At 54.4% G+C, this 15,607-nt stretch overlaps 1 protein-coding gene across 1 annotated transcript in view; it reads left to right on the forward strand.

The window, feature by feature from the left end:
- The window catches only part of SDK1 (sidekick cell adhesion molecule 1), a 539,765-nt gene that overhangs the window by 439,053 nt on the left and 85,105 nt on the right, over positions 1-15,607 (forward strand). The window contains exons 26-28 of the mRNA XM_065892294.1: positions 2,688-2,803; positions 4,145-4,334; positions 6,364-6,462. Coding sequence (XP_065748366.1) covers positions 2,688-2,803; positions 4,145-4,334; positions 6,364-6,462 — 405 coding nt within the window. The remainder of the gene's footprint in view (positions 1-2,687; positions 2,804-4,144; positions 4,335-6,363; positions 6,463-15,607) is intronic.

Here is a 15,607-nt window from a genome sequence, read left to right on the forward strand (position 1 = left end):
ATATTATAATGTATTATAAGGGTAAATGAGGCCCTAAAAATCAAAGAGACTACATGAGGAGTAGCTGTGAGCTGAGGGGTGAGAAACCCTGTAGAGAAGAGAGAGCAACTGAAGGAAAAACGCATTTTAAGTGGTATTGTTTTTAATGAAAGGGGAGATTCTGGGATGGTCTCAAAACTCAAGATATCAGGCTGGGAAAGAAGTTGAATCTCCTTCAAGTTAGGTAATGAGTAAGATTTTTTTTTTTCAAATCTTAAAAACATAAATACTTTGTAATTAGATGGCAGAGTTTATCCTGGTGGGACTCGAATCAGCTGAAATGTTCATCCTCAACCCTGCGATTTTCTCCGCCTGTCTTCTCATTAGGAAACCAGCTGTGTTCTAGGCGCCGGGGCTGAGTTGCTGGGATCACAGGGTTGCCCTCATTCTCTGGAGATGTGGATGGCCTGCCAGTAAATGGATGCACATGTCACTGAATCTTAGAAAATCAGCTATTCTTTGTAGATCTACAGTGAGAATTGGGCATTTATGGTTTCAAAGATTAACCCGAAGGAAGCAGTTAAGGATTGAGAGGTTGACCGTTTGTGTTGCTATGACAATGGCTTCTCTCTTCACAGACAGGGATGGGAGTTTAGAACATAGCACTAGTGTCTTGGGCATAGAGTATATTTTCTGCTCTCACCTGATTCTAAATAAAGTCAGAAAACGAAGTTAGATAAATGGGAGGCTTACCTTCTCTTTGAACGATAATGACTCCTTTAATTCACAGTTGATTCCAGGTGCCAGCTTATCCCTCGGTTTTTTGTAAAATAAGCATGGGTGTAAACAGTGTCCTGGTAACTGCCTCGGAAGTTACGACACCCGGTGGGGGCACAGAGAGCACAGGTGACGCCATGGGAGCCACCGCCAGAGGCAGGGGGCACAGGGTGGCATGTGTGGCAAGCGTGCTCCCCTTCAGGGGGCTGAGTTAACCGGAAACCATGAAGATTCTTTTCCTGCGACACGTATCTGCTCAAATAAATTAATATTCTTTTGTTGAATGACTGAATGACGGAATGAATGACTCTCAACTGACATATTTGGGAAGAAAAAACTTTTATCGGCCCAGTGGGCTGACTTGCATCTTCTCTCTCCAGAAATGCCAGGAGGGCCCCTGTGCTTGGGACTAACAGGCACCAACAGTGGCATCTCTGTCTTGTGGGCACTGGCAGCCGGTCTGGTGCCTGAGTTCTGAGGACAGTCAGTGTAGCAAGTGGACAAAGGAGAGGGGGGCCACTGCCTCCTGGGCATCGAGCCAGGGAAGTCGCCCTTTCCGGGGGCTTGCAGCCCTCCCAGGACAGAGGTGGCTGAGCCCAGGTTCAGTGTCCCCCCAGAAGCTCGCCCTGTGAGGTGGCAGCCTGTTGCTGGGCCTCCTCTTCTCTCCATCTCAGACCTGCCAGTTGTGGGAACGACCAGGTCAAGCTTGCGACAACGGAGCAGCGCCTCTTCCAGGCCCAGCGTGAATCCTGGCAGGTTTTTCTTAAAGCCTGTGTTCATTTCCTGGGGCTGCAGTAACAAAGGACCCAAACTGGTGGCTTCGAACAACAGATATATATTCTCTCGTAGTTCTGGAGGCCAGAAGATGGAGACCGAGGTGTCAGCAGATCCGTACTCCCCCTCTAGAGGGGCCGGGAGGGTCTGTCACAGCCAGCCCCCAGCTTCCAGAAGCTCCTGGGCTGTGACAGCACAAGCCTAGTCCTGCCAGGGGGTTCTCCCCACGTGCACATCTGTTTCTTCTCATACGGACACCAGTCCTATTGGATTAGGACCTACACTCCCCCTGTGTGACCTCATGTTATTAATTACATCTGTAACAACCCTGTTTCCAAATAAGGTCACATTCTGGGTAGTGGGGTCAGGACTCCAGCATTCGAGCTTGAGGGGACACAATTCAACCCACAACAAAGGCCAAATCACTTCAGGGTAGGAGTTCTAGGAATCACAGGTTGGGAGCACTGTCGTCGTGCAAACACACGTTACTTTCCGGATTCAGACTAACTGACTAACAGAGTCACCTTCAGAGTGGCTGTGCCATGAGGAGGAAGTACTTACTCGTGAGTGAGCGAATGGATGGATGGGCGAATGGATGAAAGAGTGAACCAGCCCACAGGGCGGTCCTGGGGGGTGACTGAGAAGATGCCACAGCCCCATCACGTGTTATGTACCCACGAGATTCGTGAACTTGACGTGTTCTCCTTTTTGACCGTGGAGGCTCTGGGGGTGCTGAGAGCTGCCCTTTTCTTGGGGCCTGTTACTCCCACACAGGTATGTGCACTTGGTAAACCTCCCCTCCCCTCCCCTCCCCTCCCCTCTCTACCCACCTACCCCGCACAAAGTGCCCCGTTTGGAGATGTCAGTAAACGGGTGTGTGACAGTGAGGATTTCCATCTAGGATGAAAGTCACAGTTCTCACAAGTTAATATAAGACTCAGACGAAGCTTATTTTCTTGCTGGGTGGACGCAGGTAAAATTGAGCTCCTAAATACCCAGGATCTGTGGAATTTGTTGCTAATATTAGAGAGATTTACATTTCTGTGCAGGTTTAATCTGAGGACTGCAAAAGTTCAGAACACACTGCTGTTTCAAGACCTTGATTAGCAGAAGCCTTTAGACTTTGGGTGCCAATCTATTTAACTCATCCTCTGCAGTTCCTTCAGCCGCCCCTGAAAATGTGTCAGCCGAGGCCGTCAGCTCCACCCAGATTTTACTGACGTGGGCTTCGGTGCCCGAGCAGGACCAGAACGGGCTCATACTGGGCTACAAGGTACGTGCTCAGGTGACCTTCCTCCGCCCACGCTGTGAAGGTGATGTCACCTGTCTCCCCAAACCCGTGAGCCCGTGCTTTCCTGCCGATCTGCAGCTCTGGCCTGTCTCCTGATCCCACGTCCCTTGTCTCATCTACCTTCATCACAGGCTGGAGACGAGGCATCGGTGTTCCCTCTTCCTGTGGGCCGAGACAAGGCACTAAAAGCTCTGAGCCTGTTTCCTCACTTGTAAAGTGGGAGGAGTGATGGTAGCTCCCTCCCAGGGTTGGTGTGGGAAGTGGCTTTTTCTGTAAAACGCTAAGGACGTATCACTAGATCCCTGCGCGTGTGTCTGCACGTGTGTCATCGGAGGTGAGGGTTGGACACCTTCCAGCTTCTCTGGAAGGCGTTTTTGGGTTTAGTCTCGTGTGTGTTTACCCAGACCCTTAAAAACCTACTCTGTTTTTGTTCCGTCCCCTCCCCCAAGAAGCAGGACAGATCTTCCTGGATTTGGCCACAAGGCCACGCTTGCCTCATGCCCTGCCGCCTTCTCCTCCCCGCTCTCCATCATTTAGATCCTATTCTCTGTTTCCCCGACCTGTTCTCATGCCCTCCCCCCACCCCGGCACTCTGATGGCTCCCTTCTGGCCCCTTTAGACATGGCGATCCCACTGAGTGGGTTCAGTGACCAGCACTCCACGCCCCCCACCCGGACCGTGGAGAAAAGCGCTCGCCAAGCCCTTTTCAGAGTCCCCCCGATGACCCCCTCTTTTACGGTCCTCTGGTCACTGATCTGAGGGACCAGTTCCGACAGGGTGAGCTTAGGGAATGAGGGGGAGCAGGCGGGCTGTGGAGGGGGCATCTCAGCGTGCTGTGTCTGCAGCGTGGGCAGTAAATAGCCCAGGGGCGGGGCCTCAGGTTCAGGGGGAGAGCACAGGTCTCCTGAGGCAGGAGCTTAATGTCCCAATAAGCCGGGCAAACGAGTGGCTGCTGGCCCCTTGCACAGGAAGCAGAACGTCTCTGTGTTCCTAGCGAGCCCTGGTTTCAGTGGCTGCCGCTGGGCACCTGAAACCCTGTGAATTACAGCGGGGCGTCTGGCTCTCCCAGTCTGGCCATGGATGGGGCACATCTCCAGCTGCCTTCCAGTCTGGAGTCCAGCTGCTTCATCTCCATCTTTCCCGCAAAATGCCAGTGGATAGGAATTAGATCCCTAAGCCCTCAACACAGCTGCCCAGGGGGAGGACCCTCAGTTGCCTGGTCCTTGCCGCGTGGTCCAGGCCCGCCGAGGCCCCTCCTTGCACACCGTCCTCCTGACCGCCGCCTCCCCCCCCCCCCCCCCCCCCCCGGTGTGTCATGCTCAGATCCTGTACCGCGCCAGAGATCTGGATCCTGAGCCCAGGAGCCACGTGGTCCGAGGGAACCACACGCAGTCCGCGCTCCTGGCGGGTCTGGGCAAGTTCGTGCTGTACGAGCTCCAGGTGCTGGCCTTCACCCGCATCGGGAACGGGGTCCCCAGCTCGCCCCCCATCCTGGAGCGGACCAAAGACGACGGTACGTCGACGGCTTGCCTTTGCCCGTCTCCCAGGTTTGCTGTCGCCATCCAAACCCTTTGGATGGTTGTCATTTTTAACTTACTTTTCGAAACACTCTTTTTTCTTCGTTTCAGCACAGGAAAACAAGACAAAGTTGTTTTCTGGTCACTGAGCGCTTCTGTGGCCAGTTTCAGCCGGAGTGAATGTTCACAGCCTAACAGCCTGAGCACAATTTCATCGTAGCTCTGCTGGAGGCAGTGCAGTAAAGGCCGGGCAGCTGGGCCAGGAAAACCTAAGGCCTGGTGGTGTTGGCACAAACCTGGCTGAAAAACCCCACTGCAGACCCCGTGCCTCAATTCTAGATTCTCTGGGCTTCCCGCTCTCGTTTGCATAGTAAGGGATCATCAGAGGCCCCACAGAGGGTGGTGTGTGATGGGCTCCCAGGATACCCGGGGGACATCTTGACGGCATTGTCTAAATCATCAGGAAATACGTTTCTCCACTTTGCAGATGTCAAACACTTAAAGGTTAGCTGCTTTACATGATCTGTGTTAAATAGACCACGATGAATATTCTGGGGGAAAATGCCAGTCTCCCCCCCCCAAAAAACCCAGGCTCAGAAGCAGCTGACAGAAGTGAAACACCCATAGATTTTCTTAAGCATCTTTACTGAAGTAATTAAATCAAGCCCCCGACGCACTCTGACCGCTGAGTTGACAACGTTCTCTCCGTGTTCCTGGGAGACACCCGTAGCTGGGCCTCCCCTGGGTCAGAAGAGGGGGCGCCTTGAACCTGGTCCTTCCCTGGGAGCTGGTCTCAGGGCGGCTCGAGTCTGAGAGGGACCGTGTAACCTCAAGGTCATGTCTTTGCAACACTATATGCTCTGTCGAGGGCCACACACATAAAAAGTAACAGGAGCTTTTAGGAACTGTTCCTCAGACTTGGGCAGTTATCACGGTTTCTTCCCAAAGTATAGGCTGGGGAGAGTCATGGACTGATTTCTCTTTCTCTCTCACAATCCCGATATAAACGTGTTTCTCCTTCCCCTCGTTTCATTGTGATGCAAATGATCGGCCTTGGGGACAGTGAGGGGGCAGAAACCACAGAAGACCGACGTCAGAGTTTCCTATTCGTGAATTGGTCGTGGTGCGTGAGCCCGTGGCCTCCTTCATTCATTTATTTTACCTGAACACAGGGGTCATGACACATGTTTATAATTTAAAATACTCTTCTCAACCTAATAGCTTGAGGCAGAATTCGGCAGCCCTGGAATGACTGTAACGCACGTCGTTTTATTTGTGTATTGATTGCTGTGTGCTCATTGCCTCTTACCTGGGAACCAATCAGTTCTTAAGTTCCAACAAGAAGTTCCCACGCTGGCCACACGCTTACTCGCCTCTCCATTTAAGTAAATATATTTCACGACGGCCGTGACCCTATTATTCAATGGTGCCGGAATACGTGGCTGGTTTTTGAATTACTGGTGCACCAGACCACACAGAAGCACTATTCCGTGTGTTTGTGGACATCAACTCTTACTTTTCTGGGATAATGCAGGAGAGGGGTCGTGTGCCTAAGAGAAAAATCATTGGTTATAGCCATGTTACTTGGTCAGTAATTGTAACCTCCATTTGGAGGTGGGAGGGACCCTCGGCCACCTTATTTATCTGACACCTGCTTGGTGGATGTCCAGCCCAGGAGAGGAATCAGCTCAGATTGGTGACTGTGACTTGACGTACCCTCTACGATGCCGTTTAGCGACTGGGCGGCTAGCTTTAGGTAACACGCTCACGGGACTCACAGCATAGCTCGTGAGCACTGCTTACACCGCTTGGAAAGCAGATGAGCTGGATTCAAAATGAGGCATTTTCTCAAAATCATTAGGGAGACACACGGAGATTCCAAAAGTCACTTTCCCAGAACATAGAGTCACTCGCCCGTGAACGGTGTCCTCGGCCAGCCCACAGAGTCCTCCCCCGTGAGGCCCCGTCGTGTACCCACGTGGCATCCCAGCGGCGCCTGAATCACCGGTCTTTTTTTCCCTCCAGCCCCAGGCCCACCCGTGAGGCTTGTGTTCCCAGAGGTGAGACTCACGTCTGTGCGGATCGTGTGGCAGCCACCAGAGGAGCCCAACGGCGTTATTCTGGGTAAGGGAGCGGCAGTGACTAAAGAGATCACAGCTTAGAGGGAGATAACAGATCGATTTCATCTATTTTTATTAGATGTCTAAGAGGTTAAAAAAAATCCTGTCTACAGCAGCCTGGCGTCTTCTGAACTGAGAGACTGCAGCCCTCTAACTGTGTCCTGCACTAAGGTTTCTTTGCAGAATGAAATTTACATTTTGTTAGCCCAGAATTTCGTGTTCGTTCGTGGTTCGTGGCAGTACCATCTGTACTTGACCTTCCATCCGCTCTGAAATAACCCAGTTATTTTGATGTGTGTTTGGAAAACCACGGGCTTCTTTTTCATGGAGGATTCACTCCCAGGCTTTGCTCCGATGTCCCGGAAACGTCTGTCTTCTGCTGCAGGGCCGGCACCTAACCCTTTGAGGAAGTTTCCCGAGTGAACTGCATGCTTAGGTCTCAGGGAAATGGTTTACTCAGAACATTTCATTCAGAGCACCAGCTCTGATAACTTTGATGAAAAGCCTTAACTTGTCCTAGTTTTCTAAAGGCAGCAAATTTTATTTTGAAAAATCATCAGCCCCTTTATTTGTTCGCCCTTTCACCAGGACAGATTAAGGGCCTCAGATATGCCAGGCCTCAATGCTCAGAGTGGTAGGTAAGGAGTGGATAAGATGTAGGTGGGCCGTCCTCGCAGGGTAGACACCAGCGACACTACCACGTGGTCGCCATGCGGTAGGGGTTCCAGGAAACGCCCTGCAAGCCACGCCTCCTGGGCCAGGGGGCTCAGTGCGCCGAAGGCATTGTCGGGCTTTATCTTGAGGATGAGTGGTAACAAACCACAACTTGGGTCCGCCAGCCCGCGCCCAGTAAAGCCAATCTACTGACGTTGGGTTGCAGTGAAGGAAAGCACGGCCTTCATTGCAGGGCAACGAGCAAGGCGTCCAGGGCAGCTGGTGCTCAAAACACCCCGACTCCCCGAAGCGTTTCAGCAGAGCATTTTTAAAGGCCAGGCGGGGGAGGGGGGGGGTCACGGGGTGTGTGATCAGCTCACGCGCGGCTCTCTGAGTGGTTGACGGTGAGGTCACAGGGCAGTGGCACAGGGGTTCGCGGGATCACTCCTCAGGCTCCAGTAGGTCTGGGGACTGCGTTTCGTGCTCAAGGTCATCGAGTAGTTAACGTCTTCCACGTGGTGGAGGTTTTAGCATCTGTAAAACAGCTCAGGGTAAGGGCATCAGATACTGTCATCTGGGTACCTCAGAGAGGAGCTACAGCAGAGGATACGGGGAGGGTCCATGCTGGGAAGGCCCCATAGGGTCCCGCTCGGTTGCATAGTGGTTTCCAAATCCTTGAATGGAGCACTGCCTTTTGCCTGTGGGAGCACAGACCTCCCAGAGGGAAACGTGGGCTGGGTCGGGCTGTGAACCACTGGGAAGGCCGTGCTTCACGTGCAGGAGGGGCCAGAGGCCCGGACCTTTCAAATTGGGCCTTTAAAGGCCAAGCACGAGGCCCGGCGTAAGCTCCAGACGCAGGCAGCACTGAGATGCGGTGTTAACCTCCTCACCCACGGCAGACCCCACATACGCCTGCTTGGGTTATCGGGGATTGACGGTAGGACCATAAACACGGCTTACAAACAGCAGTAAAATGCACCACTTAGACCTGCTTTTGAGCTGAGGATTATAAGATTTGGTCTAGAAAAGGGTTACACTTAATTTTTTTAAAAAAAATTGAAAATCTGTGCTGAGGACCTTGAGAAGTGAAGTGACACGATCGGATGTGTCTTTTGGATAATGTCTGGCAGCCGTGAAACGGGTGAACAGAAAGGCAGACGCTTATTGAGTTCTGACTTCATTAAGACGGAGCCTGGGGCTCCCAAGTCATCTGCACAGCAGGCCAGGGGCCCTTCGGCTCCACTCTTTCCTTCTGCAGTTCCTGCAGCCACTTTGCTGTGACGACAGTGTTTCTGAACTAGGTGACCTCTGGAACCGCAGGTTCTTGCTATTAAAATCACGACAAACAGCCGGAGAAGCCTCTGTTGCAGTGTACATTTCAGATCCCGTCCAGCTGAGGGACCATCGCAGGCCGGTCTCAGGCCCTGGGGCGGCAGTGGTCTGCGGAGCTGGCTGCTACCCTCCAGGTTTCCTGGAGCCCGCACGCCGGCAGGGCCTGCCCCCGACTCAGTGCCCAGCCTACAGCCTTTCCCGGGACAAGCAGGGCGAACAAGCAGGGCGAACCGTCTGTTTACCCAGGGCATGCCCCAGCACGCTGTGGAACAGGAAACATTTTCAGAGCACAAGACGCGAAGTTCCACCTGTCACTTCCAGCCCTAGGAGCCTTCCAGAGCCGTGTTCTCTGTGAGGATCGGGCGCCCCGGCTGCTGGGGAAGGAGGCCCCAGGCCCCAGGCCCCCGCCACCGCCTCTGCTGATAGCCCGGCTCGTCCCGGTTCTGGGATCATCTCTGTGCTCTCCGCAGCCTTCCTGGGCCAATAAGAATTAGTTCTGACAGCAGGACTCCACGGGGATGTGCAGAAGGCAAGTGTGCCCTTCACGTGGGATTCCCTCTTCGCACAGACAGCCGTGTGCTCTGATTTTGTTGCTGCGACTTTGAACTGCTCATCCGAGGGCTTCCCTGCCAACACGGTGAGGCTCTGGCCCCAACCAGCTCTGAACCGTGGTACTCGCCTGGTGCTTTGCCAGGAGAGACCCCCTACCCCGGGCCGCTGCTCTTCCTTTGACAGTCACATCAGATGGCATCTCTGCCTGCCGCTTACCCCCTCGCCCATCCCGACCTGGGCTGGGCTCTTCTCCTCTTTGCTCCCAAAGCACCTGCGCTCACAGTCACAGCACGAATCCTCCGTCCACAGGAGACCGGCGGCTCACTTTAGAATCGTGCCACCTGCTTTTAAGGGTGTCTTCAACATCAGTGTTTCTGATCATAAAAGCACGTGTACAATGCAGATAATTTAGATAGCGTTTCACATTCATCCAGTTTAGAACCACAGAAAGTCTGACGATCCCCAGCAGAGGAGAGGATTTGGGGATGCAGCGTCACACACTCTTGTCGGCAGCGTGACCTGGTACAGCTGCGGTGGGGCGATCCGGGCATGGGTGCACCCCGTACCCCAGGTCTTAACCCTGGAGAAAGCCTCACGCCTCTTCACAGGAAGAAACGCACAAGGAGATCCACTGCAGAGCTGCTTTAAAGAACAGAAAATTTTAAAAAGAAAGAACTGGAAACAATCCAAATGTCCATCAATAAGGCAATGAAAAGGTAAATCGCGGGCTATTCCTTACAGCAGAAATCACGGTAGCAATTAAAGTAACGAACAAGACCTACATGTGTCAACGTGGATAAGTCTCGCAAACACCTGTTGAGTGAAGAAAAGCAAGTTGCAGAAGAATATATCCAGCTTAAGAACGTCTCTGTACATTTAAGCACTCCACAGACGTTACCGTGTATCATTTATGGCTACACGTATATAGTAAAAGTGTAAAAACTCGGCAGGAATTTGCAGTAAGTTGAGAATAGGGGTTACCTTTGAGGAGGAGGATCCAATAAGACCACCAGAATAGCTTCAACTTTTTTCTGTCATATTTTCTCTCTTATAAAAATAAAAACAAGGGCTTCCCTGGTGGCGCAGTGGTTGAGAGTCTGCCTGCCGATGCGGGGGACGCGGGTTCGTGCCCCGGTCTGGGAGGATCCCACGTGCTGCGGAGCGGCTGGTCCCGTGAGCCGTGGCTGCTGAGCCTGTGAGTCTGGAGCCTGTGCTCCGCGACTGGAGGGGCCGCAGCGGTGGGAGGCCCACGTATCACAAAAAAAAAAATAAATAAAATAAAAAAATAAAAACAAAAACCATAAAAATTTGGCAAAATCTCAAGATTTGTTCAGTGTGTGATGAATACATGGGTGTGTGATCTATATTATTCCAAGTATTTTTCTGCATGTTTGAAATACTTTAGAGTACAGCTAAAGTATTAGTAGAGAAGCCCCCGCTCGCCGCAACTAGAGAAAGCCTGCACGCAGCAACGAAGACCCAACGCGGCCAAAGATTAATTAATTAATTTAAAAAGTGACGACGGCCCTCCCCTCTCCTCCCCACCCCGGACCCACAGGGACATGGCCTGAAGTCCCACCACGGGCACTGGCCGGGCGTCATGTCCGCGGGGACGTCAGGGCAGGTGTGGCACAACAGAGGGTCGCACGCGGCCCAGCGCCTTCAGGCTGCACACGGTGTGATGCAGAGACAGGAAGCAGGCCCAGAACTGCTCGTCTCTCAGGATGTGGCCCCACGTACACAGCCCTGAGCAGCGGGCCTCATCCTCCCGTGGATCCCCAGGCAGGCACGGTCTGCACGACCTCTCCGGCAGGACCACGGGCTGCCCCCTTTGGGCCTCCCCTGTGTGGCGGACAGGCTGGGTGGAGGGGCAGCCACGTGGCCGGGCGCCGACCTCGGCGAGTGAATTCACACCAGTCACTTAGTCCCTGTGTGCCCGGGCTTCCCCACCCTCCAGGGGGGCGGCACGTACCTCCCTGGTCGGGCCAGTACGCGGTGCACAGAGAACCCAGAACAGGGCCAGCCTCCCAGCAAGTGCCTGGTCAGCGCCAGCTGGAACGCTGTGGCCATTCGGTATCTCACCCCTTCTCTTGGACCGGGGAGTGTTCTGTATCACTGTGTATTTACACTCAGTATTTACTCCATACCCACCAAGGGCGTGTTGCACAGCTTTGCTCTCCGCTACGCTGGCGGCTGGAAGGGAGGGTTGATGCTGGAAGGCAGCATGGGGCCAGGTCACAGGACTCCCCCAAGGCACTGAGAAGTTTGGGTGTGGATCTGTAGTCCCTGGGCGTCGCCCGAAAGATCACAGAACTCCAGATAAGGAGGGGGTCGTACTTTAATCCTGTGACGGTTCCAGCCGTGGCCAAACAGAGGCTAAGTGAGACAATGCTCTGTGTCCCTCCGAAGTGGGAGACATCACACTTGAGGCCCTGTGGCTGCAATGGCGTTGAGTGGTCATTGTAACGAACGCTGTCTTGGGTCACCTGTCACTTGGATATCGTTACAGCCAGCGCACTAAATGGCAGGTGCCGTAGGAAAGACGGGAAAACAGTTTCTAAAGATTCGGACTGGTGTCCGCAGGGGACAAAGGAAGACATCTTTCTTCGAGACTCACTTTGCATCCGGGGGCCTTGAATCCGTGTTCCCACTCGGACGGCGCGGCCTTCGGAGTATATAACCACCTCTGAAGCCAGCGCTTTTGTAATCTGTACCAAAACGTGTTCTTACACTTCCAAAAGACATCAACAGCGGGAAACGCTGGAGGCGCCTGGAAGGAAAAACACTTGCTTATTTGTGTAAATATTTCACCAGGGAGAGCTGGCGGCATTCAGAGCCTCCCTTTGGGGGGCGCGGTGGGAGCCACCGGACAGTGGCCACCCCTCCCCTTGCCAACTGCTCCACTGTCCCTTAAATGCTGTTACACTCAAGTGACGCACGTGCTCTTCAAACCCACGCGGGTCTGCCCTGGCAGACGCGCCAGATCCCCGGTTAGAGGTCAGCTTGCCCACGAGGGCTGAACCTTGACCTTTAGCTTGTCACACAAGGGTGTGCGAGGACTCTGCTCGGAAGTAGGGGCTCGACTATGATCCGAGTTCGCAAATGCGTCGTTTCCTCCACTGTTGCATTTGTCAGCCCCCAGCCCTCAAACGGATAAGCCATAAAACCAGCGAGCCAGGTGGCATCTGGGCTAGGCTGACGCTTGCCCACAGGGAGACTCAGCTGCTGTGGGTTCCACAAACAAGGAATGGGCATTGGGGGGGCTGTCACCAGCCACACCCCCCGACAGTGCCTGCAGAGGGGTCGGCAGCACCGGACCCCTCTCGTGGCCTTGGCCTCGAGGCCCCGGGGATGGTCACCGCACAGGCGGCTCTCAGATCGACGCCTTTTGTTTGCCCGGGAAGCGTTCAGTCTTGATAAAAGCCTGCCACCACCTAAAATGTCTACACGATTCTCTCACAATAAATCTGGGGCCCTTCGACAGCCAGATCATTGAACTGAGGCAGCCGAGAACCCCCGCCGGCCCCCCACAAAGGCCTCCTGTCCTCAGCGGCATCTCTCAGACTCTCCTGTTTGCGCCTCCCCCGCGGGCGGCCCAGAACCTGTCTCCTGCTTGGAGCCTCGACCTCTTTGGGTCCTGATTTTCCGGATGAGCCGCGTCTCCCCATCTCCCGGGCACTTCGGAGCTGCTCAGCCTTCTCTCACCCACGGTTTTCGTCTTCGCGGTGGGGCCCCGCGGCTCATACGTGGCCTGGCTTCTCCGAATGCCTGTGTCACCGCGATTCACCGTGACCTTCAGGAGAGGCTGCTCTGGGCGCCTCTCCTCCCGCCGTGGACCCCGCCCCCTGTTCCTTCCTTGCGTGGCTGCGGCCTCTGACCTCACGTCGCTGAGATTCAGCTCGTGTTTCTGAGCTCCCTGGGCCCAGAGTCACGTAACGAGCCTCGTCCCGCGAACGCCATCCTTGTTCCTGATGTGCGAGCCCGCGCTCGGCGTTTTCTCTTGGCCATCTCTGTATAGAAGCCTCTCTTCCGTTGTTCATCACGTCCGTGTCAAGGTGAGGTGCGGGTGTTCATCTTTATCAGCACACCACAGAACGGGGACAGTAGGGGTATTGTCTCTCTTTTAGGGCAAATAACAGGAAGATACAAATATATCCCTCGGGCCGAGGAATTTTCTCCCAGTGGCTCCATGTGGGACCTGGATCAGATAGAACAGCCCAGATTTCACGCAGTTCTCTGGGTAGACGGGAGCCCTCGGGGCTCAGGCAGAAATAACCATCGAATGGGAAGCATCTCGTGTGGGGCAGAGCCCCAGCCTCTCTACACCTGCCCACCCTGCTCGGGAGCTCAGAGCTTATCTCCTGGCAGCTTGGCCTCGGTGACCCACAGCAGGCCTGAGGGCTGGGACATCCACTTTGCCGTCCCGCTGCACACCTTACTGTCCTCGTGTCCTGCCTTTACAGCCAGCACAGCACCCTGGCTGCGGCCGGGCCGAAGGCTGGTCTCTGCAGCCGTGGGTGAGCCCGCCTGCTCCTTGCTGCCTGTCTGTCCCCCCCTCAGACGTGGCGGCTTTGGCCCCAGGCCCTGCCGCAGGGGACCTGACCCGCCCCTCGCCTGAACCCCTCCCTGCACAGGCACCCCAAGGCTCTTCCACGCACCCCATCTCTTCGGCTGCTTTCTGAAACAACGCGTCCCCTCCAGATGGAACGTCGCCCATGGAGGTTCGCGCTGGAGTCCAGCCTCAGGCCGGGCACCGTGCCTCTCGCTGCGTCTAGATGCTCTTCCACAGTCACCCTGAAAACATCCTGCTGAGTGGCCAAGTTGTTTTCTATTTTGTCCCCCTTTCCGTGACGTCATCAGGATCCTATCATTTTAGAGCAGGAGGGAGCTCCGTCCTGTTTACTGGGTGCCCCGCGCGCCCGTCCTCGGGTGTGACACGGAGACGCTGTCGTGTGCCCCATGGACCGTGGACCGTAGACCACCGTGAGGTCTGCACGTGGCAGGAGTGACGCGCCTGGAGTACAGGGGCCCTGATGAGCGGGGGCTGGTGTTTTTCTTTATTCGTAGCTAGAAGCAAAAAGTCGAGAGTTGAAACTTGCCCGAGGTGAGAAAAGCTAGGCTGGGTTAGGACCCGGGTCTCCTGACGACATCCTGCTACATGGTCAGGGGCTTCTGAGAGACGGACCGACAGACAGACAGACAAGAGATCATCTAGAAGCATACAACACGCCATCCAACGCCAGGATGGCGAGGCCGGCGAGAGACAGGACAGGGAGTGAGCGAGGGACCGTGTGAAGGAACCACCCAGGTGGAGGCGAGGTCAAGGGTCACCCTAGCGTCGTGCTCTGGCGGCAGGGGAGGGCAGAGGTGGAGCCTTTGATGGAGAGCAGACCTGAGCCAGCCCAGGAAGGGGAAGGGAGGGGAGGACCTTCAGGGAGACCGGTTCCCATGTCGTTCCCAAATCCCAGCTCACAAAGATGTGCCTTTGAACAAAATCTGAGTTTCATCCCAGGATTTTGAATTCCAGTGGCAGATAATCTGAGAAGCGATGAAACACCATAAAGGATAAAGGATAAAGAAAGCACAGCTGCAGTCATGTCCTGTCCCTAAAAGCGTATAAATCCTCTTTAATTCAGGCTTACCAGGTGAAAGGTGATTCGAATTAATGAGGAGTCTTAATCACTCACACACATGACTCTCCAAAATACGAAGGGACAAGTTAAGGGACCGAACGCTGGCTGGTGGGGGTCGTGAGGGGAGCTCCCTGACGCACGTCGGGGGCCCCCGGGACGCCAAGTGTTAACCACACGGCAGCGGCCGCCCCGGCGTTCCCGGCGCCTGGGCGTGCTGGTCAGGTGGTTTCTGCGCCTCCCGCCGTCTCAGCTGTAGGCACGCTGTCTCACACTCTGAAAAAGAAACCTGGTCAGCGCAGTCCCACACGGAAATTCAGTGTGTACGCAGACGGGGCCCGGGTCTCAGACATACATACATTCATCTGTTTTTAACGCAGTTACTTGTTTGTTCTTTGGGGAGGGTTGGTATCTCTTCTTCACTAGGAGTGGTATTCGAATGGCCGTACTCACTCACCCGGGGCCACACCTCCCTCTTGACGTTTTTAAAGTATTGTGTCTGATCGTGTTCTTATTGGTGGTCTGTGTCTGCCTGGGCAGTCTTTGTGCCGGGTTGGAAAGTTCGGTTTGTGCAAGATATCTTTCCTTAGTTCCCTGCGTTAGTTTGGGAATGTGCGTGCGATAATGACGTTGGTCAGTTGCTTTCGTACGGGGCACAGACAGACTTTCCTCCAGTGGCCGGGGGGACATAGAGGCCCCCAGTCCCCCGTGAGGCTTGCTGCAGCCTCTGTGGATGAACCACACGCCCACGCGGACCACGCCGCCCTCGGACAGAGGCTGCCTCCATGCCGTCTGATCTCCCCCCGTGCCCCTCGAAATCTGCCGAACATGGGCGTCGCTTTTCACCTGCAAATCCTGACAACATAAAAATAACAATACGACACCTAAAAGCCGGCGTAGATGTACTGAGGTTAGAGCTGGTGTAAAAACATGGATTTATATCACTCTCGTAGCAGTGGGTGAGTTTCAGAAGAGAGCTGG

This window comes from Phocoena phocoena, chromosome 15, assembly GCF_963924675.1.
Source record: "Phocoena phocoena chromosome 15, mPhoPho1.1, whole genome shotgun sequence".
In the NCBI taxonomy this organism is placed as follows: Eukaryota; Metazoa; Chordata; class Mammalia; order Artiodactyla; family Phocoenidae; genus Phocoena; species Phocoena phocoena.